A 21,365-nucleotide genomic window follows, 5' to 3' on the forward strand; every position below is an offset into this window, starting at 1 on the left:
AACAGAAAGGGGCTCTGGATGCCCTGCGCGCTCGCCCACCAAGGACTCATCTTCTTCCCGATCCCTAGTGCCTGTGCAAAGCAGATGCCAAAGCCGGAGCATCTTTACTCCGCTCGCCTGCAGAGCCTTTGGGGAAAGTCACACAGCACTTTACATGCCCGGTGCTGCTAGCTCTGCAGACGCCTAGTAAAATGTGGTATTTGTTTAATGGGAGCATATCGGCTCACTTGAAATCTTCTTTACCTGGTGCTGTGCTGCTTTTTTTTTTAATCAGCTACCACCAAATGTGTGCATGTGTGAGAGGGGTTTTAAACAAGGTTTTTCTCTGTCCACTTATCCAGGCAATAAACCCACAAGTCTACAATCCTCTTATTATTAACAGAGTCCATTCACTCTTATCATACGGTATGCTGCAGAGCTGGGCCTAAAGAACGTATCCCTTGTGCCTGTAGTAAACCAGGTACATATCAGTTAGACACAGACCCTACCAGCCAAACATGCATTTCTTAAGGAAGAAAATAACGGACTGCATGGCATTAAAGGGAGGGAGTTATGCCTATGCAGCATCATGCCTGCAGTGAAAATAAGAAAATCCCAAACTGCAAAAATCAGCATTCCTGCAGCAACATTGAATTCAAGCCTGGCACCTGTATGTAATGCTGATTATTCTTCAGGTTATAAGATGCTAACAGTCACACTTATTCTGTTCTGTGTGTCACCGTCCTGAACCACGCACACCAAAACACAGGGCACTGTGTTCTGTGATACCGATGCAAAATCCTTCAATTATACATTTCCTTTTCATTCAAATGCACGGTTTGGGGGGCTAAGTTCTACTTAGTTTTAAAATGTGTAAATCAGGAGTAACCCTATAAATGGCTAGAAAAGAGGGTATTTTTAACAGGAGCCCATTCACTCAAGTTAATGGAAGTAACTGAGAACCGAACTGTACTGCTAATGATAGGTCCCTTTTTTTTTTTGGCATTTAATCGCCTTTGTTTTTAAGCAAAACTATTGAAACTAAAATACTGTCCATGTTTTTGGATCCTAGAACGTACACAATTCAACCTTGGCTTGAAGTTCACACCTATACGGTAAACAAGGCGTCCTTTTATCTTGATAGCAACCCATCCTGGTAAACTTAGAAGTCGGAGGCAAATAAACCACTTTATACAACTAGTAAAGTGTAAATATTCATCTGCTAGACATGGCTGAAGAAAACATAACCTATTTGAATGACTGCATCGATGCCTTGTAACTAATGTAAAAGAAACAGTTGCCTAACGAGATCTGTCATCTAGTAGTGAAATGGTGGGATGAGCAGATATGTAGCGTGATGTAATGATGGGAACCACTTTTTCATGCATACTGGCTGATGTGCAAGATTTTGCGCGCCAGCCTCACAAATCAGAAACTGTATCTACAGTTTGTTAAGTTTAGCAAGCTGTGAAATGGGCTTAAGTACACTTGGCAACCTTAGATGGGTAGCCCATGGCTTGAATTTACATTTACTGGTAAATAACCATTTGCAGAGAATTCAAAGATCCTCAGCTGACTGCTCCTAACAATTAATAATATGAATATCCCTAGTTGAGTTCACCTGGGTCCACCTTTGAACTCTGCAATAGGAGGCCCTTTTCGTGATGCTCCTGCGCAGTAACTCCAGTTATGGAGTAGTCGTTTAGTACTTGGGCATGCACGTGTCTCATGTAGATGCGGCTGGGGTCTGTGCCTGAGAGGTGGCTTATGTCAGCGGGCAAGGAGAGCTGACTGCCAAGGAGAAAAATAAGTCAGATCCATCTCTTAGATCCAGCCCTCCTGAATGTGCACCTCCACTTCCATAAGTCAAACCAAAAAGAGAAACAAGGATTTGGTGTATTCATAGATAAGGGGCTCACTGGATCATTGCCTCAACTGCAGCCAAAGAGTCCTCAAGACAAAATGGGACAGTTATCTACTGCATGTGGTTTCTGTATAAAGCCTTGAACCCGTTCCTTTTCAACAGAGACCAAGAGACTTCAATTTAGGTGCTGGATCAAGGCCTAAGAGACGGATCTTTGAAGCAATTACAGCACTGGCTACTACTCTGCCCGAAGTAGCACTGGCTACTACTCATTTGGATTTGCTGGGCACTTGCACCGTCAGCTCACAGAGTTCGACTGGTTATATTTTCTTGGTCTGTTTGCTCCCCGCCCCCCCCCCCCGCAACATAACTAGGTAGTTAACAGCAGAACTCATCTCCTTGGGAGTTAGTATCATAGTATCATAGTAGCTAGAGCCGGAAGGGACCTAGGTAGATCATCTAGTCCGACCCCCTGCCTTGGCAGGAAAGAGCACCGGGGTCAGATGACCCCGGCAAGGTGCTCATCTAACTTCCTTTTAAAAATCCCCAGGCTAGGAGCCTGCACCACTTCCCCTGGAAGCCGGTTCCAGGCCCTAGCCACCCTGACTGTGAAGTAGCGCCTCCTAATATCTAATCTAAACCTACCCTCCGCCAGCTTGTGACCGTTATTCCTGGTCACTCCTGGCAGCGCACGGGGGAACAGGGACTCCCCCAATACCCGCTGATCCCCCCTGACCAGTTTGTAGCAGGCCACAAGGTCCCCCCTTAACCTTCTCTTGTGGAGGCTAAACAGGTTCAGGTCCCGTAGCCTGTCCTCGTAAGGCCTGCCCTGCTGACCCCTGATCATACGAGTGGCCTCCTCTGGACTCTTTCCATATCGTCCACGTCCCTCTTGAAGTGCGGCGCCCAGAACTGGACGCAGTACTCCAGCTGCGGCCTGACCAGTGCCGCATAGAGGGGGAGGATCACCTCCCTGGACCTGCTCGAGATGCATCTGTGGATGCATGACAGGGTACGGTTGGCCTTCTTGACTGCCTCCCCACACTGCCGGCCCATGTTCATCGTGGAGTCAATGACGACTCCAAGATCCTTTTCCGTCTCCGTGCTGGCAAGAGGGGAGTTCCCCAACCTGTAAGTGTGGTGCCGGTTCTTCCTCCCCGTGTGCAACACCTTGCACTTATCAGTTAGTGCAAAGCAACTAGCTGTGTCTTTGGTTTAGGGCGGAGTGTTAATTAATTACCAATTTGGAAAAAAAAAAAGTCAGAAGAGCAATTTTGGTCTTTCTGGGATGTTCCCTTATTATTTTAGTTTTGGTGACAAGCACCTTTAGGAAAAGGAGAAACATGAACAGACATTGCTCCACAGGTTCCCTTCACCAGCGGCATTTGCCTCAGGGAAAAATGAAACTGTCCCCTTTACTCTCATAAAATACTACCATCCAAAGGTTTCTTCTCCCTCTAGCTTTCACAATTAACCAGTTAAACAAGACTCTACTACTTTTTTTTTTTTTTTTAAAGTAAGCTCAGCTAGGTCAGCGCAAGATTGGGAAAACCAAGCTGCAGTCTATACTTTCCATACATCATCATCACCAATAATCATAACCATCTGAACCTTGTTTTCTGCTCTCTGGCTGTTGATGGCAATGATGTATGAAGCAAGGGTGATACAGCTCCATCTGCATAAGACAGGTTGATCAAGTAGATAAAAAAAAATAAAAAAGCAGCCAACAAACTCACAAAATAAAATAAAAGGTGGCTTTGAATAGCAAACGGAGCAAGCATGACATGTAAATCACTGAGGGGATGTGTATATTCAAGAGAAGCAAGATCTTATTTGTATAGGGGCTGGCTTCCTCCCTCTACAAAAAAAATTGTTCTTGATAAATTGGACCTTTAACAAGAGGATAAATAAGCAGCTGTCAACACAATGAGTGCGAAGCAAGGAGGACAATTTAGAGGCGAAGCTAAAAACCACATCCTTAAAAGGCCAACGAGCCAAAAGAATAAAGCAAGCGGTCAAAAGGGAATCGGCGTGACAATTCTGCTCTTCGCTCCCCGACAGGAAGCTGCATTGCTCGGATCAGTAGCTGAGTTAGGAAACGGGGGTTGGCGTCTACATGAGATGCTGGCTGCAAGCAGCTCATTAGTACTGCGCGGTAGCGTGGCGCGGCACAAAGCGTGACGCAACGCTACGGTGCAGTAGCAACGAGCAACTGCGCAGTCAGCATCACCTGCAAGCCATCTGGCGACGCTCCCGCGCAGTAACTCCAGTTACGGAGTAGTCATTTAGTACTTGTGCACGCAAGCGTCTCGCGTAGACGTGGCCGGGGTCTGTGCCTGAGAGGTGGCTTATGTCAGCGGGCGAGCAGAGCTGCACAAATAAGTCAGCTGCATCTCTTAGATCCAGCCCTCCCGAATGCGCACCTCCACTCCCATCAGTCAAACCAAAAAGAGAAACAAGGATTTGAGAATCTGTGTTTTGCCTTTGTCTCTCTCCTGTCTCAGCTACTCTCCCATTCTTCTGTTGAACCCTAGCGAATGAATTACACAGGAGAGCCTTGTTCCGTTTGCTTTTTCATACAGGTTTTTTTCAATTGGAAAAAAAGGAAAACCCGAAGTAATGGCCACACTTCAAAACTGGCCATCATTTACTGTAGAAGGGGGGAGGGGAAGGACAAAAGGAACAGAGACGGTAAATCTTCAAAACTGCAATTTTGTTTTAAAGTATAAAATATTTTAAAAGAATTAAAATTCATTCTACTTTGGATCATGGAAAATGCAAAAAAAAGTTGACCTTTTTTTGCAAAATTGTTTTTCTTTTCTTTTCTTTTTTTTGAATACAGTATAATTAGTGTTAGTAAAGTCTGAGACCTGGGGGTGTGCGAAGCTTTTAAAGTCCTCTTGCTACACAGTGGAGACAGTTAAGTCATCTCAGATGGTAGAGAAGATTGTGCAATTCATTGCTAGCGATGGCTGGGGGAGGGTCGAGACCATAAGGCAAGCAAAGGGCTAACGGCAGAATAAAGAGCAAGCTGAAACAAAGAACTAGAAGGTAAGTACTGTGGTGAATGATCTTGTACTTGAAAGTGAACGGTCTTCCGATCTAATGGGTCTTTTCCTCCTTGAATTCATGCAGTATCAGTATTAGGAAATTCAAGTCCGAGAACAAAGGCACATTTTCAAACTTGTATTTCCCAGTCAGCGCATTTTTCATAGTATGGAGGTTTTACCTTAGCTGTCCAGTACCGGGGCCCTCAAAGGCAGAGGAAGGCTGGATTTCAAAAGGATACATGCTTCCTCCGTATACGGGACGGTAGATGTTGCCCCGCCAACGATGTAACTGTAGAACGAGACTTCCAGAGTGTAGCAGTAAGAAGTGTCATCCAATAACCCGCCAAGAAAGCGCCGTCCTGTCCCTGCCTTCACGGCATCTCGGTTGAAGGAGGTGCTAGACTGCAAGAAGAGAGAAGACAGAAGAAGTGAACAGGAGAGTTCAAGGGAATGAATGGGACTGGATGGGACTGATGGGTAGCAAAACTCCCGGACCCTGATTCTGATTTATAGCAACCCCTGCAAAGCTCCTTGCAGAGTGGAAGTGCGTCCGGGTGGATGAGACTTGGGCGTGGGCAGCTTAAGGATCTCCTGGCCACGTGCATTCACAATGCTAGCTTCAGATCGCGAACCTTTATGGATGGTCACCTGAGCTCTTTTCCCATGGAAAAAATAATGCAAAATGAAAAGTTTTCTAACAGGAAGCTGTCCTCTGTGTTAGGCAGGGAAAGGCCCTTCTCGCCTCAAGGCTAAACTGGAACAGGTGGTGGTTTCTACAGCGCACCTGCGTCACTTCTGTTTCTTCCCTTGTCTGCCCCCCTGCATGCACCCCGACTCTTCAAAGCAAAGTACAAACCCAAGTGTGTGTGAGCTGAAGTCAGCCTTTCTAACCCAGGGTACTGGAGTGGCTCTGAAATTAGGTCACAGAAGTTTTACCCTTTAAATTGCATTTTGGCTAAGGACAACAACCAAAAATAACTGCATGGTCCTGCAGCTCCGAGCGCATGGAGTGCAGTGCGGCGGTTCATGTGATCACTGGAGGTCGGGCTGTAAACCCCAGAGATCTCTGAAGAAAGCTTGGATGTTTTTAGTGAAGTGGCTGATGAAAGAGTTTAAATCCTATGTTGGATGAACCACATTTAAGGGCCAAAGAAGAATTCAGTCTCCAACTCCAGTTCTTGCCTCTTCTCTTATTACTGCTAGTCTGGCAATTTATTGTGGTTGCCCGTGTTTTAGGAACTGGAGCAAAAATGGTATTTCATGTCCTTTAGGTCAGTTCACACCATCCAAAGGTGATAACCATTTGCCAGTCCCAATCTGGGATGAACATTAGCCCTGTGACGTGTAAACAGATAATTGAGTAGGCCTGATTCTGATCTGCTCCCCTTTGGAGCAAACCTCGAAATGCACCAGGGAAGATGCTCTGTGATATCCCATTAGGGTCTCCAGCATGCTTGAAAGCAGCCACTGGAGGTGACTGCCAGAAACCCATCCCCAGGGTGTCCCCAGAGCTCCAAGTTTCTCCGCACTGTCCCAGGGCTTCTCCCAAAAAGCAGACTGCCCTGGGACAACTCCTTATCCCCACAAGCCTTAGCTGCGCTGCATTTGCACTGGCCCTCACAGCTGGAGGATTTTGGCCCACTCCAGGTGGCTTCCCCTTGGGCCGTGAAAGAAACTGTAGGTCGTTCTCTCCATAGCATGAGTAAACCTAGACTATCACTTGCCCAGAAATCACTCTTTGCCGCAGGCAATGAGCAAAGAGAGAAAACCACAAAAGAATGAATTATGTAGGAGAAGAGAATTGTACAAGCAAGTCTGAAGACAGAAAACTAAGACAAGTACAGTTTCTAACTCTCTGGCTACACCCTTGCCCTCCCGAGACACCCGCCAGTGCTTCCAGCGTTCAGCCTTCCTGCTGATTCTGCCAGCCCTGGCTGCCAGGGCCTTGCACCCTCCTCCAGCCTGGGTGGTGGGTGGAGGGGAAATCCCAAAACCTTGAGAGACTCTAAAATACCTCCAAGTATTTTGCAAAATACCCGCTTCCAATGCTCACCATTATTCAAATTGCTCAGGAGTCACCAGAACCCGTCACAAAAGCATCTCTCCCTCGGGCACCTGGCAGTCATCTAGCCCAACGGACCATTTCTCTTGGATGCCTTTGCTTTTGTGCAGTTGTTTTCCCCCCCTATTATCGGCAGACAACAACCTAGGTGCGTATCCCAGCAGTGGCCCTTTCTGCCCACCAATTTTCCTTTCCCGAGTATGAAGAGACGCCTAGCAGTTCCTCCTACTCTACTCTCTCTTTTTCCTTCGACTAACCCAAGTCCCAAGTCACAACGGTATACATAGACAGCACAACATAATCTATACAGTGATAAAAGTGACATAAATAGATATAGCATAAAATTGGCTTTCCAATGACACTACACATGCTACATGAGTACAACAAACACAGTGCAATCTGCACGACACCCCCAAACCAGAGCGGGGGGTCGTGACAATGACCTCCCGGGTTTGGAGCATGCACGCGGGAGCAGATGAGTAGGGCATGGCCCAGACTGTGGCCACTACTAATTCCCTGAACTCTCCGGGTCTTTTTGCCACACTGGATCTGAAAGCTCACATATTTTTTTTTTTTTTTTTTTTGCTTAACATGGTAGCAGGCATTGAGCCCATCTGTTATCTAAAACATAGAAAATAAGGAATTTTGATTTATTAAAAAAAATTAAAAAATCTAGCAGCTCAAACTATTTGGCTTCCTGTGACTAAAACTGAGAAGATAACAGTAACATTCAAATGCACAACAATTCTTGATAAGTAGCATACATGGGCAGATATAACGCACAGAAATACCTGCTGCTTTATTAGCATTCTGCATGTTTTAAAGTCTACTGTGGTATATAAAGGTAGGTTTTCTAGGTTAATTGGAATAAGATGGAATTCTGCTTCCTATTAACATTATATGTAGAGGCTTCTGAATGAGACTGGTAATCTTAACGATGATAAGTGTCTTTTGTGGCAGCGGATGAACAAAATGCATCTAGCTTCCAGGACTGTGGGTGCAAGACTTGAAGATACTCTGGGTATTTGGAGAGGAAAGGAGCAGAAAAGCAAATGGAGGCGTAAGGACAGAGCAGAATTAATTCTGAAGTTAAAATGGGTCTAAGAAGCTGACAATTCCCCATAAAAGAAAGCTCAGAGCAATGGAGCCCACTGGCTTCTGGGATACTAATACAAACCACTGCAGGGCTTTCAGTGTGGGTGGAGGCAGAGAAATAGGGAGGGTCATCAGTTGATGACCAAAGAGCGAGTACCTCTCTACCTTCCTACAAACTGAACCAAGATTTGGCCTAAGTAAATTATGCTTCCTATTGAGACCAGTGCCCAGGGTCAGACTCTAATAGCTGAGAACAGCAAATGATGCACCTAAATTCCAGAAGAGAAAAAAAAAATTGTAATTTGTACAAATGCAAACTTATTCATCTGCCCTCCATTGCATATTAAGCTTTAAAACAAATTTGGAACGAAAAGGGTCATTAAAACATGGAGGGCAAATGATACCACATAAGAAACTATTATTTCAGGCAAAGAAGATGGAGCGTAGCTATTTAGGAATTATAGAGTAAAAAAAAAGAACTGGGTAAAGAGGAAATGACAATAGGCAGCACTGAGTGGAGAACTGGAAGAAAGTTATTAGTGGAGATCCCCGAAGATGAGTCTTGGGACTGATTCCTCTTTTCATTATGTCCTTGGCACAAACAGCAAAAACCCAATAACGAGCTCCGCTGACAATGCAAAGTTTGAATGCATCCTCAAAATAGAGGAGGATCAGATTATCGTAGAAAAAGATGTGGATGACCTCGACGACCAGAGTATCAGAAACGAGGTGAAATTTTGGTGATTCAAAATGCAGGGGACTAATAGCAGGAATGACTGCTATCAGTCCAGAGCTCGTCAGTTGGAAACAAGAGAGGAGAAAGACTGGATGTATTCGTTGAGCATCGGATGACTATGACTGATCAATGTGACGCTGCCATGAAAGAGACAAATGAGAACGTCGGATGTAGGTACAGGAAAGATATTAACCGGGGAGAGATGAGAATAGTAATGACACTGCACAAGGGCACTAGAGAGACCTTGGCTACAAGTATGAGCACATTGGTGTACAATCTGTACACAGCTCAGATGGGAACAAGTACAAAGAAGGGCAGCTATGACAGCCAGGAGAACGGAAAGCCTCTCTTGAAAGGACACCAGGGGCACAGGTCTGTACCAATTCTATATCGTGGCAGCGTCCTGTCCTGGCACAGATGTCCCCAGACACACCAATGCATGTTCCCTGACCTTCAATGCTCATCCCTCCAGGGGGGGAGGTTCTGGGGAGCTGTGGCCTTCAGAGACCCATCTGCTCCCTTTCGCATGCTCCAAACACAGAAAGGATGCCACTCCAGGGCACCCCTCCAAGGCCACACAAGAGCTTGGTCCCCAGCATGCTGGAGGGAGAGCACTGCGGATGGCCCTGAAACGGTCCCATGGCCACATTGGGAACAGAACATATCCAGAGGGCTCTATGTTGGGACATGCTGCTGCTTCCACGTAGGCAGACCCTACAGGAGTGTGTGTAGATGAAACGGGGGCCCTGAACTGAAGAGGTGGGTTTTAAAAAATGCCATTTATTAAACCCCCGTGTTGGGCCCACAGGCACCCAGCTCAGGTGGTCCCAGGGGGCACTGGTGCTGCAGAGGAAAGCACGGGGCACCCGCACAGCTCAGGCAGGCAGGCTCCAGAAGGGGGGTGGAAAACAAGATCAGGCTTGCCCTTTTCTTGGGTGGAGGTGCCTTCCCGGGCTGCTGCCAGGCTGCCTGCAGAGCCCGAGCTGCACAGAGCCCGGTGCTTTGCTCCGCAGCTGTAGGGGCAGCAAACTAAAACTCTTCAAAGGAGTTTTAGTTTGCTGCGCCCCAAGTCATTACACCACTGAATTTCCGACAACGGCTGGAATTAATGTGCAATACGCTGCCAAGGCATCCAAACACCGACACCATTAAAGCAGTGGAAAAGCATTTAGCCCGCTTTAAAGTGCCATGTACACACGCCCCTTGCTTTGTCTGCACAAGGCCTCAGTGGTTAGGTACAAACATTCAAAAAGCTTGAGGCAGAATCGATCTAAGTTCGTGGTTTCTGGAAGCGATGTAGGTCAGATCGGTAGCAAACAGGACACATATTCACTCTTTGGTGAGGGGGAGGAAAATCTTAGACTGGGTTCTGCCATTTTTAAACCAGTCTGTGTGTACCGAACTTCTGTTCTGTTATGGATGCAGACCCGTTTCCAATCACTTATACCAGTAAAAGTGTAATGTCTGTACCTGGCCAGTTTGGTTAACCTAGAACAGGGCAGTCCAACGTTTGAGTGGCTGGGGGGGTGCACGCTCTGCAAGTTGTATATGTGAGCAAAAGCAAACAATGTGGTGAGTGTTTGACGTGGTAGCAAAACCAAGATGGATTGGGCAGAAAAAGGGGTGTGAAAGAATGGAAATTTGAAGATAAATATAAAATCCACTCCAGACACCGATTGTTTAAGTCCTTCAGATGCAAACAACAGAGTTTTTTCCTGTCCCGGTCAGGACAGGGTAGGCAGGAGAGCAGTGTGAGGCTGCAGGGCACTTGGCTCTTCTGCAAAAGAAGGGGGCTAACAGTCTCTGACATGGCCAGACTAACGTGCGGACAGATGGCTGGTCCCACGAAAGGGGCTTTTGACTGCTGCTAGAGTTCATCAAGCTTTTTTCTTTTTTTTTGGTGATGGGGGAGGGACAATGCAGGTAAGGCTCATCCCTGGTTTCCCTGGGAGAATCTATTACCCTGAAGCCTTTGCAAAGCTGAATCGAAGCCATCATTAAGCAAATGCACTGAGCCCGCACAGCAGGAAAACAGCTAAACAAATATTTATTTCTCCAAGGCTGAACTGCAGAAAAGTGTCAACAACAACAACAAAAGTACAGAATCAGGGAAAAGAAAGCGCCAGGGACTTTGAAGTTCTTGAACGCCGGGATTCGTCTAAAATCAACAGCAATTCATTATCAAAACACAGAGATCCACTACAGCTCGCGGAGCGACTGAGCTCCCCAGCTCCCAAGCGTTCCTGGAGTAGAACAGAAAAACTTTTCTGAGCAAAAAAAGGGCATCCCAAGGGTTGGGAGAAGCTAAGCGACAGGAATTAAGGGTGATACAACAGTGAAGTGGATGGCCAGTTCATGGGACAAAGCACGGGCACTGCAAACTGGCACAAGGCAATTCCCAAACCAATCACACCTGAGGCTCAATATTGCCCTTTGGTATTAACATGACATATTATATATATCTGCTAGGTTATGCCATGCTCCTTTTGTAAAATATAAACTCTGTTTCCAACGTCCCCTGGACGGTAACAATCCCTGTATGAGATTCCCATGTTCAGCTTGTTCGGTGGCGCACCAATACTGGGGCAAACTGGGATCCTGGACGTGAATGCTCTTGCTCTCGACACAACACTGCCTGTAACGGTCAGGCAGAATCGATCGGTACCTCTCTGAAGGTCGTGGGTTAAGAGGATGCTTACGTTTCCGAGGCTGGGCTGCCCTCCCTGAGCCCCCTGCCCATGGCGCCTGAATGGTCGGTGTAACAAGAAATAATTTTTAAAAATACAGCAGTTAGTGCACTAGGGAAAAAAAAGAAGAATGACACACTTATCATCAAGGAAAAACAGATGTGCCATTGGGAGGAGGACAGGAGCCCAGAGTATGTCAGATCCACTGCAGTGAAGTGTCCTGTACTAAGCGCTGTAACACTTTCCCTCTCCCCAGGAGCACAGAAATTCGCTGCCTTTGAAATCGCGGCCGTGGAAGATGGTAAACAGCGATAGCACAAATTGTTACTCTTTTGTTATCTTCCCAGCAGCGTGCTCCAAGAGGGGTGCAACCAGCAGCTCGCTTGCCCCTTATGGATCCAACTAATTACTTCCATGGTATGCCCAGCATCCCCTGCCCTGACCCTGCCACTCTCTCATTTGGTAGCCCATCAAGCAGCTACCGCGCCAGCAAAACTCTTATCGCCTTACTTTTCGGGAGGCACCGAGGAGGCGTCTTACTTCTAAAGCCAACTTAACTCTCTCCTCACACCCACCTCCCACCAGCTCCATTAACTCTCTTAATAGGCTGGAAAGTATATACTTTATTGTTCCCCATGGTAGGCGATGGACTCTGTACCAACAGGGTCTGGGGATGTGCCGGCGATGGGATTCAAGCAGCTTCCCTCCGGCATCCCGTTTGCTTTAAATGATAGCTAGGTGCAGCCAGCGTCTGCAACACCTGGACTTGCTGGAAACAAAAGGTGAGAGAGTAGAAGTGGGAGGCTGGTTTGAAGGAGGGAAGCAGGTAAAGAGGAAAGCGCGTGGCAGCAGAGATGTAACGAACTGCAAAGACGATTCAAATGACCTGCAGCTCTCGGGATGCTTCTGATGAACAGAGGGAGGCGCAGCTAATCTCAGCAAATAATTAGCAACTGCTGGGGTGGAGAGGGAGGAAGGGCCCGGTTCAACTCAAGGCAACATGCCACGTTTGGGGGGTTTCCGAGCTTCTCTCGGCTCGCCTGGCATGTCCTAGAAAAACGACTCCGGTCCTTCCACACAACTGCTGGATGGACGGCACGTCTCTCAATATTTTGGGACTGCTGCTCCCAGCCGCAAGCAAGAAGTGCCTAGGCAGGCACTATAATGAGGGAGCATCCTCTGAACCCTTCCGAACCGAGGAAATAACTGAATGTGTGGTCCCAAGTCTGAGCGAACGCTTGTGGGGAGAGCTGACCCGCTCGCCCATCCATCTCATTCTCCTCCCGACCACGCCACGGGCAGTGCCTGACAAGAGCATCTCGGGAGCACCGCTGTCGCACCCCAACCAGGCTACCAATGCTCCTCGCTCAGCACAAGTCTCTCTGTCTTTAAAGGGAGCTTCTACTTGGAGAAATGACAGTTAAAAAGGCACTTTGTTACTGCACACATCTATGCTCCCTAAGGGGGTCCATTATCCCTTCGATATGCCAGAGCAACCCCCATTAGCATTAATGGGAGATATGCACATGCACTGAGGGGATACCAGACCCTTCCCCCTCTTAAGTGTCTCTTGGAGTCATGCCTGCTTAAATTTGCTGACAAAAACATATATTTGTCTGGCCATCAGCATAAGGGCGGAGAGAGAGAGAGGGAGCTGAAGCCCTTCGTGCAAACTGCCAAGCAAGTTCTGCCTCCAGGACCTCTGCAATTATAAGAGCAGTCAAAATGCATACTGCAAGGTGTCAGGGGTTCACCCGCAAGGATGGCTCCTCTCCCTTCCTCACTGCTCTGTAGAGGCATTTGCTATGGGTTTTGCTTGGGTTTGGATCCACAGAGGGCACGCAGAGAGGCATCTGCATGGCCCTCCATTTATGCACTTCTGTTTGCCGACTTTGAGGATGTAACCCTGCATTGCACCAGCTTGGCACCTGGACCTGCATGCTTTGGCGTTCCTGCACATCCTTAAACCAGGGTTGATGCAAACCCCATTGGAGAGTCCGGGGCTTCAGGAATGAAAGCCCCCCACCGGGCAATAAACAATAAACACGTGGTTTCATGCTGGCAAATGGAAGGTGAGTGACATGGAAAGGCACAGGAGAGTGCCGGATGGTGAAGCATGGCCAGAGCTCAGCCTGGCAGGAAAGGTTTGCAGGGCGGTGTCCGGGCATTACAAATTACAGACACGGACACAATTTTCAGTAATAACCGCTCCGATTTTGTCAGGAGCTGTAACAGCTTCTCACCTCCCCAGGCTCTGGGTCCTGCCAGTGCTGCGGTTCCCATGCTTTCAAAAACTCGCCCAGACACTTGTGAAGTTGACTGAATACCTCTTCTAGGAGAAGGCTTTTTAAAAATAATGCAGCTCAGCAAGCCTGCAGCAACCTCACCTGAGGGCTAGCCCACACTGTGTCCTGCTGAAGTCCCATTTGGAGCCCTGAACTAGTCAACTCCCTTTGGCAACCGTGACGCTATCACAAACCACTGCTATCAAGAAAACACCATGCCTCGGGGCTTCCTCCTTCAGTCTGAAGTGTGCTTACTCCAGCCTGGCCAGCAGGTAGCTCCAGTGGCACCTCTTCCTATGTGGTGAGGTCCTTCTGACTTTGCATTTCCAACCAAATCCTCCCTGCAGGTCTCCTACCTACGTGTGTCACTCCTACATGAGCACTTTTCTTCTCATCAGCAGCACCGCTCCAGTAGGTACAATTTCAGCATGACTGGACACCTGACACAACCGCAGGGGCTCACGCACCTCATCATCCAGACGGCTGGTAACTAGGTGTACGTAAGGCTGGGCCTAATTTGCTTTAAAGGACCAGCCCAGCCTTTGACTGATACCATATGCCTACATATGATCAGCAAATGATTCACTGCGATAATATGGAAAAGAAGAACTGCCCTGTGAAGAGACCACTGCCACTTCACGACACATGTCCTACCCCCAAAGAAGTCAAAAGCAGCAAGTTACAGTCTCTTGGTGGCCAACCTTTTTGGCAGATGTGCCAAAAATTAGCCCTGTGCCCTCCTTGAGTGCCACTATAATCCCCTTCTCCTAGGCAATCTGCTGCTCTGCTTTCTGCTTCTTGTCCTGTGCTTTCTGCCCAATCAGCTGCTCTGCTTTCTGCTTCTTGTCCTGTGCTCTCTGCCCAATCAATTGCTCTGCTTTCTGCTTCCTGCCAGATCTGCCGCTGTGCTGCCTGTCCCCTCCCCAATCTGCCATGTGCCACCCACAGGGGCTGCCCATGCCATAGACTGGCCACCCGCATCATAGTCTCAGCTCCGAAGAAGAGTCAGCATATTCAGAAAACTCCTTGCATCTTTCAACTCCTCTCTTCTCCCTGATTGCTAATGGAAAATTAAGCATTTTCTTTAAACTACACACTGAAATATCCTCTAGCACTAGTCTTGAACATTACGGTTTACAGCAGTGTTATCAGTGTTGGGAGAGAGAGCTCCTGGGAGCACTTTTACTGTCATTTATACAAACCGCAAGTTCAAGACAGTGAGAGAGAAAGAGCGAAGGCATAGCTTTCAACAAGTAGCAGCTAGGAATAATCAGCTAAGAAAGCCTGCTAATCCTACAGTGAAGTGGGAAATCCACGCTCAATTCCCAGGTCTATATTGTGAGGGTACAGATTTGACAGCAAGGAGCAGCATGTTGGGACAAAGCGACTCAAAACGTCACCTCCCTCTGGCTGGATCTCTGCTGGGAGCAGTGTATGCTTAATATACACATATATATATATATATAGCTGAGATATAACATCCATTGGTGGGGGAGAGGGTTAGGTAAAGGACCAAGTCTCTTTCCATTTTTCATCCTCTCTATTTCCCCCATGCTAAAAGAGACTGCAACATTTATAGCTCCGTGGAGGACCCTTCCTTTGCCATGTAGCCATTCAGGATGCAAGTAGCCTGTGCTTTTACCTTAAGGCCGCAACCTGGTCCCAAATGGTTGGCGTTAGATAACAGAAACATGACTTTCCCAAGCTAAGTGCATTTTTTTAGGCTAATAATAGCCAAGACAAGTAGTTGGATCCTCAGTTATTCATCATGTCTGCTGTGGTGTTGGGACTTTAATATTTTAAAGTGTGCACGCAAACAACATGGCGAGAAAACAACACGGAGAAAAAAATCCAAGTCTACGTGCGTGTGTCTGTGTGTTTTATTTTTCACTACAAAATTAATTTGAAGACAACCCTCTGGGCCATATGGGACTGGCCTGGCTTGCCGCCACGGTACAGATCAGTCTCATTTAGCAGAGAATCTCCAGCGGGCAACATTCCTGGAAGATGGACACGCGCACACTCAGAAACATGCAATTTACAGGCTGTTGCCTCTGTCGCTGTACCCACTGACCCACAAAAACATACAGAGCGGCATGTCCGAGAAGCAGCAGCAAACAGAAATGCATCCCAGAGGGCTGATAAAACAAATAATAGCTATATCTGTCTTCCTGGAAATGCCCTGGTATAAGACGACAAAGTGGAAGGTAGGATCATTTCTTTTGCACTCTGGGTTTAGATTTCTAGGGGTCTATTTATCTTGCAGGATGTTCACAAACTCACCTGAACAAGGCACACCTGGGCACTCCACTGGCAAGGATTTTAAAGATACATTTGAGCAATAACAGCTCGAGTGCTTTTGGATTTTGCCCTGGAAGAAGCCCTGTACTGAATAACTCATGGCCTTACCCTGTCTCCAGTCTATTAACCATAAGGATCTGGGACAGAAGTTCAATAAACTGATTTAACCTAAATCAGTTAAGTCTGATACTACATCCACCCAGGTTTATTTTAAACCAGTGCCAGCCATTTTGAAAGTGGTTTAGGTGCACTGAACTTCTGTTATGTTACAGATTTGAACCAGTTTCTGATCACTTATACCAGTTTATGTGTAATTTCTGCTCCTAGCCAAGAACATCTACAATACACACTGCCACAACCCCCGGCCCAGCCCCAAACCTTCCTGTTTTCACTTAGTCCAAGGCACTTGTGCTGCTTTTAAGGCTGCATTTGGGATGGAGCCCACCTCCAGTAGATACAACAGCCAATAGCTGTCTACCTGAAGGATAACTCATCCCCAGCTGGAGAATCACTCCTCCTACCCAGAATGCCCTGGGTGACTCTGATGTTCGCACTATGGACTGCAAGATTATAGAGGGAGGTTGTTGGCAAGTGGAGGCAGTGGCATACTGCAGAAGCGGTCACTGATGGTGCAGATCAAGGACAGCTCTCGATGGGGTGAGCGAAGACATGCATGGAAACTAGGGAAATGATGGAAAAATGTGGGGGACACAGGGCAGGAAGGAGCCTTCGGCAGAGACTACCACGAATGAAGGGTTCCTTATCATCCTCAACAACGGTGGATCCAATTTTCCTTCCCGGGATCACAAGAATATTCTTATTTAGAGGGAATTTGGCATTGGAGGCGCTGGGTTAACTTCAGAGTATTGTTCAGCAGCCCAGTCAGATCATCTGTGTGAACAGGAGCCCAGTTGGAGAGCTGGAAACATAGGAGCACTCAGCCGCGTAGGAAGGCTGTACAAGAAACAGCATAGCATTGGCGCCGGACGCAGGAGACATGATTTCTGCTGGGTGACCCTGAATGCGTTACGTCGACCCTGGTTTCCCTCCCACTCTGCCTCTGTCTTTCATATCTAGATTGCAATCTGCGGTACAACGGGCCTTTTGCAGATTTAGCCCAGCACTGCCCATGGTGGGGTCCTAGTGGCTGGCACGCTGATACAACCCATGAGGAATAATATGAGTGATGCAGCCATTCTGCTTGGTGGTTCAAAATGAGGGAAATGACCAGCACCTGGGATGTCGCCGGTTCATTATTCTTGCTCCCTGAATACTAAAGGGAAAGCAAAGACCAGGCCATGAAGTTTTGGCCAATGGCTTTGCTCACGTAGCAGCCAGAAAAGCGATCCAGAAGAGACAATAAAGCCATGAGAGGTTGGCTGTGGTTGTTCCTTTTAAATGAAGCACAGACAACAGATGGTCTCCTCTCGTGTTGTCGCAGAGGTCAAAATTAGCCCTCCCTGAAGCTAGTGGGTTCTTGAAATGCTCGAGTGCTCGTGCGTGGCCATTACGACACCTCCACTCTCCAGAATAAGAAAACTCGAAAGAAAAACACGGCTCCGACCGCTGCCCCCGCGCCCCACCAGGGATAACGTGTGATGCCTTCAGAGATGGTGTCAACAGCTGCTTGTAAAAGCTGATGAGTCAGCCGTTTCGAAGAAGCCTGCCAACTCTTTCTGTTCTAGCTTTAGTAGACATTATATTTACTCGCTTTTGTTTAAAAATATCTTTCTAGAAGCCGGAAAAATATAAAAGGCTTTTCCCTGCAGGATTTGTTCTCTTTCCCCAGATGGCAGCCCGAGAATATCTCGTTCTTACGCAGCTGCTGGGGAGCAAAAAATTGATCTCTCTTTTCTGCCTGCCTGTTTCCTTATTTATGCACTGGCATCCAGGTGACTGCGCAACTAGGAAGCTGCAAGAAAATAGCTGGGTGCTGCCATGCGAGCAGGAAGAGCAAAGCAAATTGTGGCTGCTACAAAAATAGACGCTGCTTCTTCATTTCTCCGGGACAGAGATTTCTTTTGCAGGGAGGGAAGGGGGGGGGGAGTTATTTAGAAGGTAGAAGATGTTCCCAAATTGCTAGGAAAAGTTTCAAGGCAGCCCTATCCAGGGATTAAACTTCTTGGAAAGCTGCATTTGATTCCAGTGTGGTTCAGAGATGACGACTTCTTAGCATGATGCTGTTTTCCTTAGCAGACAGCAATGACTCCTCTGAACTCCTGACAAGCAGGTGGTTTTATCTTGCTCTTAAGAGAAAGGGCACGAAGAAGCTAGGTGACTTGCCCGAGGTGATGCAGTGCAGCAGCGTGGGCTACGTGCAGTCCTTCTCTCCCCTGCTCTAATCACCAATTTCCCTTAGAGGCCGTCATTTGCATAAAAAGGACTATTGGAAATGACAGGTGAAGAAAGCAAGCCATGCATGAAATGCACTCTCAAGTATATTAATAGGAGGCTGCCAGGCAGAGTGGAACAAAGCACTTGATCGCATCGTCTTAGGCCCGTTGTCCGGGCTCGTTTGCATCCAGCCCTGTGCTCTCTGCCAGCCTCCTGGCTGAAAGGGAAGGCTCAGATTTGCCTGGTGTCTCTAACCCGTGCCAGGCTCAGCTGCAATCACGCAGAGCATTGAAAGAAATCCCTTTGAGTCGGGATTCACACCGAACGTGTAAAACCCAGACAAATGACTGCTTCTCCAAAGTGAATCCCATTTCACAGCAAATAGGTTATTAGTGTGGAACTCCACACAAGTAGCCGGCATTCAAAAGCCCTCTGCATTATTAATAGAAGATGAGCTTTTGACATCAAAAGGAGATCCATTATGTATGCTAAACGGTGGCAAAAATTGTACCCGCACTTCAAACCTTTTCAGTTCTTTGTCCCTTGTAAATCAATCAAGGTTGACAGATGCTTTAAGGAGAGTAATCTTTTCAATGATACTGTCAATGGATAACATAATGGAACATTGTCTCTGTGCTGTGTGAAGACATGGAGCTAGTCAATTATGGACAGCACTTCACGCAGCCGCCAGCTTTCACTTGAAGTGCTGCTGTTGAAGTATTATAATCCCAACAAATGGCCGCAGCAGCACACAATGTAAATGAGACCTCCTGAAGCTTTGGAAAATTAATTAGTAACAACAGTGGTCCATTCCCACACTTTCAAACATCAGCCCGATAATGCTCATGATGCTCTCCCCATTCAATGGGGTGTATTTACATACACCATTTTTAATCTTCACCACCTTCCCCCTTCTGTGCCCCCTCCCCAGCACACACAACGCTCACACGGCGGATTCCTTTTGAGAGCATTTGATGCCGAGTTTGAAGTGGAGAATGGTTCGCATGACTCCCACTGAAAGCAGTATAACGTGGGGACGCGTCCGTTTGGAAAACACTGGCAACTTTCCGCCGCTCCCTTCAATGCATGCTGCTCCTGTCTCCAGCACGCCGATTCACGCTTCCCTACGGAGAGATTAATGCTTTGGATGGATGACTGAGCGTATCCTCCAGACAGAGCAGGAGAGCAGTGGGCTGCACGGCTGAAAATCCCTCCCCTGAGCAGACCCGCTGCATGGCTATTGTCCAGGACGTCCCACTTTGCCCTTTCGACATGCCCCCCCGGTATAGCATAGTGGCCCACATTGCAACTGGATGCCACGCTCGATTAGGCTACAAGGCAAGTGGCTGGGCTGGGGGAGCTGGCACGGAGCAAGGTGTTGAATGAGTTGCAGCACGCCGGATGCCAGGCTGCCAGCTACCACCACGCTCGACCCGAAGCAGAGGGGAAAGACAGCAGTGCCTTTATTACTAAAGGTGCCTTTTTCCTACGTACCTCCCCTTTGCCAGCTAAGCCTTGAGCTATAGAGGGAACCTTGTTGCATTCATTAACAGAGATCAATCGGGCTCTCTCCCTCAAATGGACACAGATTTGAAATGTTTTTATGTACTTATCTGGCCCCAATTGCCATTATGTCCATGCACCTCCGTATCTCAAATGGCCCCTTAAGGCAGGCAAGGAAATGCTATTGAACTGAGGCCTGGAGAAACTAGAAACCAGGAGGCAGACAGGGCACAGGCACAATTTGACTGCCTGAGCCCAAGGGGATCCTCAAAATCCACCCACCCTTGTCGGTACCTATGTTTTTGCCAGCAAAGTTCGCCAGGTATCCAAAACACCAGCCCAAAGCATCTCCAGCTTGTCAGTGGTGAACCAGTCAGTGCCCATCTTGCCAAAGCTCCTCCAGGATCTGCAAAGTAGGTGTTCCCCTGCCGGTTTCCCAAGGCCTAATTGAACACGTCTGCTCAGAGCGCACCTAATGCTGCAGGCCCAACACAGACACCCCATTCCCCTAACAGCCACCCAATTTTGAGCAGGGCTCACTCCTCTGTGCACAGAGGATGCTTATTGGGACAGAGGGAGGAAGCAAGCGTGAGCATAAGTCTCTGACCCAGTGGTATGCACACTCACCTGGGATGAAGGACGACTGTCATCCTGCCCCCACGACAGCTTCTCATACACGATGTATTACGTGATCATTAGCTGAAGCTGTGAGTTATGCCCACTCTCCCCTTTTCTTCCATTTGGGTTATAGCAATATTTTTTGAAAGATAGGAGATGCGTCTTTGAACCCCATCACAAAAATGGATTCAAACATGGTTGTCTCAGATTCTGGGCGAGTGCTCTAACCACTAGGTTTTGCATGATAGTGAGCGATAGCACTGCCCCTCTGCCCCCTTAATAGAGGAAAGTCCGGTTTTCTGCTACTGTGTCCTCTATTGATTCGAAACCCGACGCCTTTATGTCTTGTATTTTTCTCTTGGAGAATAGACATTTCCAATAATATGTCAAAACATTTTGACTATGATATACAATATAGAAGTTGATATTATAAAATAAAAATGAAACATTTCAACAGGATCAAAATGCAATTTTTCTATCTTCAAGAGAACAATAGAGGACATAAGGCGTCTGGTTTCGTATCAATAGAGGGCAGAGGACAACCGGACTGTCCTCTATGACAAAGAAAGGAGTGACCTTGCCTCTGTTTTTGAAAGAAAAGGCACCTAACTCTGGGAGGGGAATTAGAAAGATGACTCTTGATTGGAGAGAGGTACTAGGTACCCTGCAAAGTTGAGGTGCAAGATGGACCCTTCTTTCCAGACCGGTCTATTGCAGCGAATCTCTATCAGGGTATCGTGCCCTATACATAGGGCCACCCCTGGGGGGTGGGGTGTGCAAATCAGGGCGGCCACCCTACCCCCCCTCCCCATCCACTGCCCATGGTGGTGACAGCTTCTTCAGGTCTGCGG

The 21,365-nt window shown here is 47.5% G+C and overlaps 1 protein-coding gene across 1 annotated transcript in view; it reads right to left on the reverse strand.

Annotated features, from left to right (window-relative positions):
• The window catches only part of LOC149863422 (cytosolic carboxypeptidase 6-like), a 1,473,463-nt gene that overhangs the window by 107,575 nt on the left and 1,344,523 nt on the right, over positions 1 to 21,365 (reverse strand). Inside the window, exon 11 of the mRNA XM_090050142.1 lies at positions 5,133 to 5,295. Within this exon, the coding sequence (XP_089906268.1) occupies positions 5,133 to 5,295 (163 nt within the window). The remainder of the gene's footprint in view (positions 1 to 5,132; positions 5,296 to 21,365) is intronic.

Source organism: Crocodylus siamensis, chromosome 5 (assembly GCF_052110815.1).
Source record: "Crocodylus siamensis isolate JL-2025a chromosome 5, ASM5211081v1, whole genome shotgun sequence".
NCBI lineage: Eukaryota > Metazoa > Chordata > Crocodylia > Crocodylidae > Crocodylus > Crocodylus siamensis.